Source organism: Uloborus diversus, chromosome 9 (genome assembly GCF_026930045.1).
Source record: "Uloborus diversus isolate 005 chromosome 9, Udiv.v.3.1, whole genome shotgun sequence".
Lineage (NCBI taxonomy): Eukaryota > Metazoa > Arthropoda > Arachnida > Araneae > Uloboridae > Uloborus > Uloborus diversus.
Window position 1 is genome coordinate 31809077 of NC_072739.1, and position 9621 is coordinate 31818697.

At 37.2% G+C, this 9621-nt stretch overlaps 1 protein-coding gene across 1 annotated transcript; it reads left to right on the forward strand.

The window, feature by feature from the left end:
- Positions 1-2989: 2989 nt before the first annotated feature.
- Positions 2990-8538, forward strand: LOC129230141 (uncharacterized). The gene is made up of 2 exons (XM_054864544.1): positions 2990-3692; positions 8411-8538. The coding sequence occupies exons 1-2, from the start codon at positions 2990-2992 to the stop codon at positions 8536-8538; spliced, it is 831 nt and encodes a 276-aa protein (XP_054720519.1).
- The last annotated feature ends 1083 nt before the right edge of the window (positions 8539-9621 follow it).

Below are 9621 nucleotides of genomic sequence, written 5' to 3' on the forward strand. Positions count from 1 at the left end.
GGGTTCCCATCGTGACGACGTTAACCAAAAATGCATGGCCGCGATATATTCATTGGAACAGAAATGGATGGAGAATTCTTCGCCTTCTTCGTGAAAATCACAAGACGATGGAATGTTATTTATTTTCGCATGACGACGGACGGGTGATCGTCGAACGATATCGAGGATCGAACTCGGAAAACCATAAATATTCAAATTGATGAACGGAATGTTTAAACGTTTTAAAATCACTTCGATGCCCGACGAAGCCCGACACGCGACCATTTTCCCGGCGGGTGGTGATAGGAACGGAAAAGCGTCGAAACTCTGCCACCATTTGGAGATGATATCTTCCACGTCTTCAAAGAGAACCGTTTTTTTTCCTTCTTGTTTGGAAGGTAATAGTGAGAGTCCTTGTATAGTGAAATTAGTCAAGTCTCTAGTATACTGTGTAAAAACAGATGTCAAGTCCACCAAATAATGCATGAAATCAAACAATAATCCATCACATCTCATAATGGAAAACTCACGGGGATAGAATTTGAGTTTTGAATCGTATACTCCATGAGCGTCGATAATTCCTACAACGTTAGTCAAAGCGTGCATCGTGTGACGGTAGAGCTGCAAGATACAGAGAGAGAATGACGCTCGCGAAAGCTTGACCAAGTCGCGAGTCAAGGAAGAAGGAAGAAGAAAAAAAAAACAGGACGTGAAATAACGATAGTGAAACATGTAATTGCGAGCGCGCGCGCGCGTGACAGGATGAATGGAGGAAACAGGACGTGAGATAATGATAGTGAAACATGTGATTGCACGCGCGCGTGACAGGATGAATGAGGCGAGGTTGATTAGAGAGAGGGAAAAAAAACGAGGTCGAATCGGAGTATAAAAGGGGGAGCACGAAACATGATTTTTCATTCCAATCTCTCTCTCGCTCTCGAGTCTAGTTGTTGGTGCTCTCTCTCTCTCTCTCTGGTTGAGAAATGGAAGATTCGAGGATATTTGCATTGATCGATGGTAAAGGATTCCGCATCGGTGGCAAATTTTTTTTTAGAGAGATAGCAATGACCACCATTGACGATATCGAGTACGACTATGACCATTTCACATTGGATTTGACAACGGCGTTGAAGACCACTCGACTGCTGAGAAAGGACTGCGCCTCCATTTTTTATTTACAAAATTACAGGGATGGCTTGTCACTCTACCCGCAAAAAAGAAAACCGGAAGAAAATGACCTCATGTTGCCAGAGTGGATTAATTACCGCTTAGCGTGCTTTCAGAGGAACGCCAAAGGAATCAAGACTGTGTGGGGGTACAAAGGCCATAACAACGCCGTAAAAGACCTGTTGGATGCGATGGGATTTGAAAGTGTGAATATCGAAATGGTGGGGATGCCTCGAATCGACACTATCCACCAAATTTTTACAAAAAAATTAAGTGTGGAAAACGAACGAAAAAAATTGTGCATCAAAAAATGTGAGCTGCACAAGACTGTGTGTGGGTCGTACCGCTGTGCATTGGAGGATGTTTTAGCGTACCGCTTTTTTTTAAAATCTGTCGTTTTGAAAAAAGGTAACTGTAATGGAGAGAGCACATATTATTATTTTTAAATGTACTTTTGACCATCATCTATCTGCAAAACTCTTCTACCGGAAAGGATTATCACTCTATTCCGGGAACAAAAAAAAATTGACCTCATACCGTTGCCAGAGTGGATCAAACTACTGCCTATCCCGCTTTCGGAGAAGAAAAAAACGCAAAAGACTATGTGCGCGGTATAAAGGACAGAACTTTGCCGTCAAAAAAAAGACCTGTTGGATGTGCAAAATGGGATTCGATAAAAAGTGTGAATATCGAACAATGTGCGTCAAAGACTTGTAAGCTGCACAAGATTGTGTTTGTGTGTGTGGTTCATACCGTTGCCAGAGTGGATCAAACTACTGCCTATCCCGCTTTCAGAGAAGAAAAAAACGCGAAAGACTATGTGCGCGGTATAAAGGACAGAACTTTGCCGTCAAAAAAAAAAAAAAAAAAAGACCTGTTGGATGTGTAAAATGGGATTTGATAAAAAGTGTGAATATCGAACAATGTGCGTCAAAGACTTGTAAGCTGCACAAGATTGTGTTTGTGTGTGTGGTTCATACCGTTGCCAGAGTGGATCAAACTACTGCCTATCCCGCTTTCAGAGAAGAAAAAAACGCGAAAGACTATGTGCGCGGTATAAAGGACAGAACTTTGCCGTCAAAACAAAGACCTGTTGGATGTGCAAAGCTGCACAAGATTGTTTGTGTGTGGTTCATACCGTTGCCAGAGTGGATCAAACTACTGCCTATCCCGCTTTCAGAGAAGAAAAAAACGCAAAAGACTATGTGTGCGGTATAAAGGACAGAACTTTGCCGTCAAAACAAAGACCTGTTGGATGTGCAAAATGGGATTTGATAAAAAGTGTGAATATCGAACAATGTGCGTCAAAGACTTGTAAGCTGCACAAGATTGTTTGTGTGTGGTTCATACCGTTGTGCACCTAGAACGTATTAGCATATCCGCTTTTTTTTAAACTCTGTATTTTTAGAAAATTGAATTGTATTCATGATTGTGTAATCATACTATGTAAATATTTCATATACATATGTGTATATTTTTTTGTTTGCAAATATGTATTGTTAAAAATAAATGCCAAAAAAAAAAACGAAACGAGGAGATTGAGAGATTGTTTCTCTCAATCTCCTCGCGACTTCTTTCTCTCCCTGCGTGCATGTATAAAAGGGTGCGTCTCTCTCTGTTCCCCACTCATTCATTCGAGACTCTACTACGCTACGACGCAATGGAATACAAACAGTTTAGGAATTTCGTTAGCCGAAACGCTAAGGAGAAAACTTTGTGCCCGTTATGTGAAAGTGTTGTCGCGTTTGGTGTTTATGAAAATCATTGCAAATTTCAACATAGAATCAACCCTCTTCAAATATGTGTTTACTGCAGAAAATTTGGCTGGAACGTAGGAAAGAAAATGCTCCATGGTGAACACTTATTCAAATGCTGTGAAAGACATTACCAACTCTACCGGTTTGATGCTCGAGTGCTGCAATTGCGAGCCGTAGAGTATAATACCAATTCTCTTACTACTGCTGTTACTACTACTACTACTACTGTTACTACTACTGCTACGACCCCTCACATTTTGCGTATAGCTCCCGCATACCCGATCATTGAACGACCTCCGCCTTTCGACGAAGATGAATCTCAGGACAGACTGATTATCGACACCGATGCATTATCCGATTCGTTTAGACAACAAGATGAAGAAGAAGAACGACAATCGAACGTATTGATCGAATTTCCACCCACTCCTTGTCCAGTGCAGTCGCCCGTAATGAAAATGGAACAAGAGGAGAACTTATCACCACCTACTCCTTGCCCAGTGCAGCCGCCCGTAATGAAAATGGAACGACAAGAAGAAGAATTATCACCACCCACTCCTTGCCCAGTGCCGACTCCCGTAATGAAAATGGAACGAGAACAAGACGACGAAATGGAGATTGATATAGCACAAATAGAAATTCGATGTAACAGAGAGGAATCCGAAACTCTACCACAGATTCCCGTTCCCCGAGAAGAAGAAGAAGAACCCTCAACCTCCGGAGACGTTTTTAATAGGTACTCAATGAGAATCAAATCATCTAACCCATTGATACCCACCTATTTTAAAGAAGGTACTAATGGAAATACACTGAGAGGACTAAAACTGAAATTAGCTAATGGTGGTAAATTTCAATTTAGTGTTGAGAATAATTATCTGTATGTTTTTTATTAGAATGTAAATGTATATAATGTTAATAAAGTGAAGTCCAAAAGCGCGCGAAAATACCCCTGTACCTTTCACGGCAAAGTCCAAAAACGCGGGCGAAAACATGGGTGGGCAAAAACGCGGTGGTCAGAGGCGGTGGGGAGGGGGTGGGAGGAAGATTGGCAGGCGGTGGAGGGGGTGGGGAGGCGGCTATGAGCCGGAGAGCCGCCTCTTGCAGGTGAACTGTCCTTCTCTACCTACTGAGCTCGAAACATGATTTTTCATTCCTCTCTCTCTCTCTCTCGAGTCTAGTTTTGAAATGGAAGATTCACGGATTTTTGCGTTGATTGATGCCAAAGGATTCTGCGTTGGTGGAAAATTCCACTTTAGAGAGATTGCGATGACCACGATCCACGAAGCTGAATACGACTATGCCCACTTCACCCTGGATTTAACGACAGCATTGAAGAAAAATCAACTGTTTAGAAAGGACTATGCAACCATCTTTTATCTGCAAAACTACAGGGACGGATTATCACGATATCCCCAAAAAAGAAAAGCAGAAGAAAACGACCTCATGTGCCAGAGTGGATCAACTACCGCCTAGCTTGTTTTCAGAGAAATGCGAAAGGAACCAAGACTGTGTGGCGGTACAAAGGACAGAACAACGGTGAGGATGCCCCGAGTTGATATCATCCATCAATTATTTACAAAAAAAAAACCTGTGGAATTCGAACAAAAAAAATTATGCGTCAAAGAATGTAATCCGCACAAGACTGTGTGTGGTTCATACTGTTGTGCACTGGAGGACGTATTAGCTTTTTTTTTTAAATCTGTAGTTTTAAAAAAAGGAAATTGCAACGGACAGAGCATGTTCTAGTATTTTTAATTGTATTTATGATTGTGCAACCATCTTCTATCTGCAAAACTACTACGGGGGGAAGGGTTATCACTCTATCCAGAAAAAAAAACGACCTCATGTTGCCAGAGTGGATCAACTACCTCCTAGCTTGTTTTTAGAGAAACGCGAAAGGAACCAAGACTGTGTGCGGGGGGGGGGGGTACAAAGGACAGAACAACGCCGTCAAAGACCTGTTGGATGCAATGGAATTGGAAAAAGTGTGAATATCGAACTGGTGGGGATGCCCCGAGTTGATAAAATCCATCAATTATTTACAACAAAGAAAAATTGTGCGTCAAAGAATGTAAGCTGCAAAAGACTGTATGTGGTTCATACCGTTGTGCCCTGGAGGACGTATTAGCATACCGCTTTTTTTTTTAAATCTGTAGTTTTAAAAAAAGGAAATTGCAACGGACAGGGCATGTTCTATTATTTTTAATTGTATTTGTGACTGTGCAACCATCTTCTATCTGCAAAACTACTGCGGGGGAAGGATTATCACTCTATCCCGAAAAAAAAAAAGCAGAAGAAAAAACGACCTCATGTTGCCAAAGTGTATCAACTACCGCCTAGCTTATTCTCAGAGAAACGCGAAAGGAACCAAGACTGGGTGTGTGTGTGGGGTACAAAGGACAGAACAACGCCGTCAAAGACCTGTTGGATGCAATGGCCTACTCGACCTCGATTTCCTAATCGACCTCTTTTTCCATGCGTGTATAAAAAGGTGCGCCTCTTTTTTCCTCAGTCATTCGAGTCTCTACTACGCTACGACGCAATGGAATACAAAAAGTTTAGGAATTTCGTCAGTCGAAACGCTAAGGAGAAAACTGCGTGCCCGTTATGTGAAAGTGTTGTCGCGTTTGGTGTTTATGAAAACCATCACAAATTTAAACATCGAATCAACCCTCTTCAAATATGTGTTTACTGCAGAAAACTTGGCTGGAGCGTAGGAATAAAAATGCTCCATGGCGAACACTTATTGAAATGTAGCGAAAGACATTACGAGCTCTACCAGTTTGATGCGCGAGTGCTTCAATTGCGAGTCATAGAGTATACCACCTCTTTTACTACTACTACTACAACTGCTACCTACTGCTAAGACCCCCCCCCCCCCCCACATTTTGCGTATAGCTCCTGCATACCCGATCAACGAGCGACCTCCGCCTTTCGACGAAGATGATTTTCAGGACAGATTGATCATCGACACCGATGCATTGTCCGATTCGTTTAGACATCAAGAAGAAGAACAACAACAACAATCGAACGTATTGATCGAGTTTCCACCCACTCCTTGTCCTAAAAATGGAACGAGAGGACGAAGAATTACCGCCCACTCCTTGTCGAGCGCCGCCCGTAAAAATGGAACGAGACGAGACTAATATCGCAAAAATTGAAATTCGAGGTAACAGAGAGGAGAGTTTAACCGAAACTCTACCACCGACTCCCGTTCCCCGAGAAGAAGAACCCTCAACCTCCGGAGACGTCTTTAATAGATACTCGATGAAAATAAAATCATCTAACCCACTGATACCCACCTATTTTAAAGAAAATACAAATGGAAATACGCTGAGAGGACTAAAACTAAAATTATCTAATGGTGGCAAATTTCAGTTTAGTGTGGAAAATAATTATTTTTATGTTTTTTATTAGCGTGTATAATTGATATGTTAATAAAGTAAAAAAAAGAAAAATAATGGATTAAGAATTCCCTTTTCTCCATTCTTTTTTTTTTAAATAAATAAATATTTGTCCAATATTGGCTATTCAAAAAGAGTTTTTGTAATTTTGTACTCTTCATAGTTTTGACTATTTTAAATCAAACAGTTTGTGTTATATGTAAAATAAAAGATTAAACTAAAATTTCTTTGTCATAACTTTCGAATAACAAGTTTTCAGTAATTCCTCACACTTGGTTCATATGACTGAAAATATGATTTTTTATTTAACGATTTTGCTATCCAATATCAATGCTGAGTATCGTCTCATTTACTTTGAAACGGTTGTATATTAAAGGATACGACGATTCTATTTTTAAATTAACGATTTGAAAATCCAAAAATCGATATTGAGCATCATTTAATCTGAAACAGTTGTATAATAAAGGATACGACGGTTCTTATTTTGGTTCAGCGATTTGCTATCCAAAATCAATGTTGAGCATCATTTTGATCTGAAACAATTGTATAATAAAGGATCCGATGGTTCCATTTTAATATTTTAGTTTAACGATTTGCTATCCAAAATTTATTCGATTAATGCGAAAGGTTCAAAAAAAAAAAAAAAAAAAAACATATATATATATATATATATATATATATATATATATATATATATATATATATATATATATATATATATATATATATATATATATATATATATATATATATATATATATATATATATAACATCTGAAGAACTGAAAACAAAGGACGTCCATTTTCGTTTCTCAATTTGAAAATTCAAATTCAATGCAATTTGGTTTTCAATATTCATGTTCAAATATACGACCATAGTAAAGGGTAGAAAAATTACCATCTAATTCAATAATAAAAGGTATAATAAATTCTATCTTAAAAAATGTATTGTAAAATGATCAAAAAATACCATCTAATTTAATAATAAAGGATGTGATGAATTCCACCTAAATTTCTCGATTTTTAGTCGAAAATCGACTAGTTTTGGTTTCTAAAAATATAAAAATTTAATGAAAATTACGATTTTGTCTTTAACGAAATATATATATTCTTTAAATAAATAGTTTGTAGTGTCTGTATGTTATCAGTTTCGTATATTATCAGAGTTTTTTTTTTTTTTTTGAATGATTGAAGTTTCATTTTCTTCATATAAAATGAATATTTCGTGTCGTTTCAAACTTAATACAATTTCGAATGGAAATACGATCGACAACAAAGACGTTTTCGTTTATCAAAATCAACCGTTTCGCGATGAAAAAATACCACAGCAACAAACTACGTCTACTGGACTCTTTTCTTCCGGAAGAAGTTTCGATTTGTTCTCCTTTTGCCACCATTTCGGACGAAAACGAAGATGTCGTATCGGACCATACGAAACGCTATTATTATTCTCAATACGAATCTTTCGAAAAGAGTCGACGACATCTCCTTTTCCAGTGCAAAAGGTGTAACGAAAAAATTCGAGTGAAAGATTTCGAAACTCACTATAAACGACGACACGACAAAGATCCGACCCTATTTGCGTTTGGTGCAACGGAATTTATTCTTGGAAAAGAAACGAAAAAATGAAACACGCTCCTCATCTCTTGGCGTGTTTCAAACGAAATGCGATGATAGCCACGCTCGAAAAAAAAAAGGATTCTTTTCGTTTTCCAAGTTTGGTTTTGCACGAAAGAATTGCTGATTACGAAAATGATATCAAATTTTACACGAAGGTTATCGAAGATATGGAAACGATGAAACTCGATGAATAAACTCCAAGCGATAAAACAATTTAGGTTCGAGGTTACGAAACAAAGTTTGGAGTACAGAATAAGATAAGGCGCGTGCTCGGGTGTGTATATAAACTCGAGCGGAAAAAGAGGAACAAACAAATCATGTCTCGTTCTCTGGTCTCGTATCGTCCCACGATGGAAATGACTTTAAAAGAAGTCAAATATTTGGTGGTAGAAATAAATTCGTTAAAACTTCGGATCAAATTACTATTAGACGATTTAAATGAATTGCAATCCAAGATCGATTGTGTTTCGGAATATAATTCTTCAGTCACCGAAAATCTTTCTGACTTGACAAAGGAAGAGGAGAAGAAACCGAAAGGTCACCCCGAATGGATTCTCGACGAAGAAGATGAAAAAGAAGAAAACTGGATTGAATTTTGTTACAATCGAAAATAGATATATTGTTTGTAAATAATGGTTCATGTATTGTTTTTAAATAATGATTTATGTATAAAAAAAATAAAATTATTTTTTAGAACAATTTTGGAGTCAATATTGGATTTTTATCTCTTTTCATTCACTTTGAAATTTTTCGATCGTACGTTAAAGTCTTATTTGTTAAAAAAAAAACGCTTTCAGGTAAAAAGCCATACCTTTTAATAATGGTACACAATTTGATGTTAAAAATGATCATGGAGTTTCAACTGCAAAAAAAAAAAAAAGAAAAATTATTCGAACTTGTATATTTTTTCAAACAAACAATTTGTAATTTTCATTATATCCCAAATTTTGTACAAATTTCGAATATTTGTCGAGTAAAAAAAACATGATTCATTTTTCGATTCATTATTTTTTGCAAATCTTTCTCTCCATTTTAATACTTTTCAATCGTCAACTATTTGCGATTTAATCGATGGTTTTATTACTCTGGACTCATTTGCGAGGGGATTCGTCAAAATATTTATCGTATCGTGTATCGTCGTCATTTTTCTCATTATGTATTCCCTTAAAGTTTCTTTTACAAGTTTATATGTCTTCTACGATACCGTACAACGAATCGAGAAGAGAAAAATGAAAAAAAAAAAAAGAAATGTTTGTAAAATGTTGAATTTTTAAAAAGAACCAGAAGGCAAATATTTTGTGTTAAAACCAAAAAGCAATTATGATATTTGAATTTATTTTTATTCTTTTTGTGTGCATTCTGTTTTTAAAAACTAAGGGTTCTTTTCAAATCATTTTTACTATTTACTGCAAAAAAATAAAACGACACGTCGAACCCATTTAACTAATTATGCTTCTTATTTATTGCAAAATTTTAAAACAACGTTTAAGTTCTTGAGTCAATATTTCTTTTCTTAAGCTCTCTTCAACGATTGGTATGATCGGGGAATCTTAAATGAAATTAAACATTTCTGTACAATAGAAATCGTAAAAGTGTTTGTTATATCGTTGCCCATTACGGTTTTGGGTTCGATACTTCGGTGGGGTTTACAAGCGAAAATTCGTTGCGAGTTTGAAGACGAAAATAGAGACGAAACA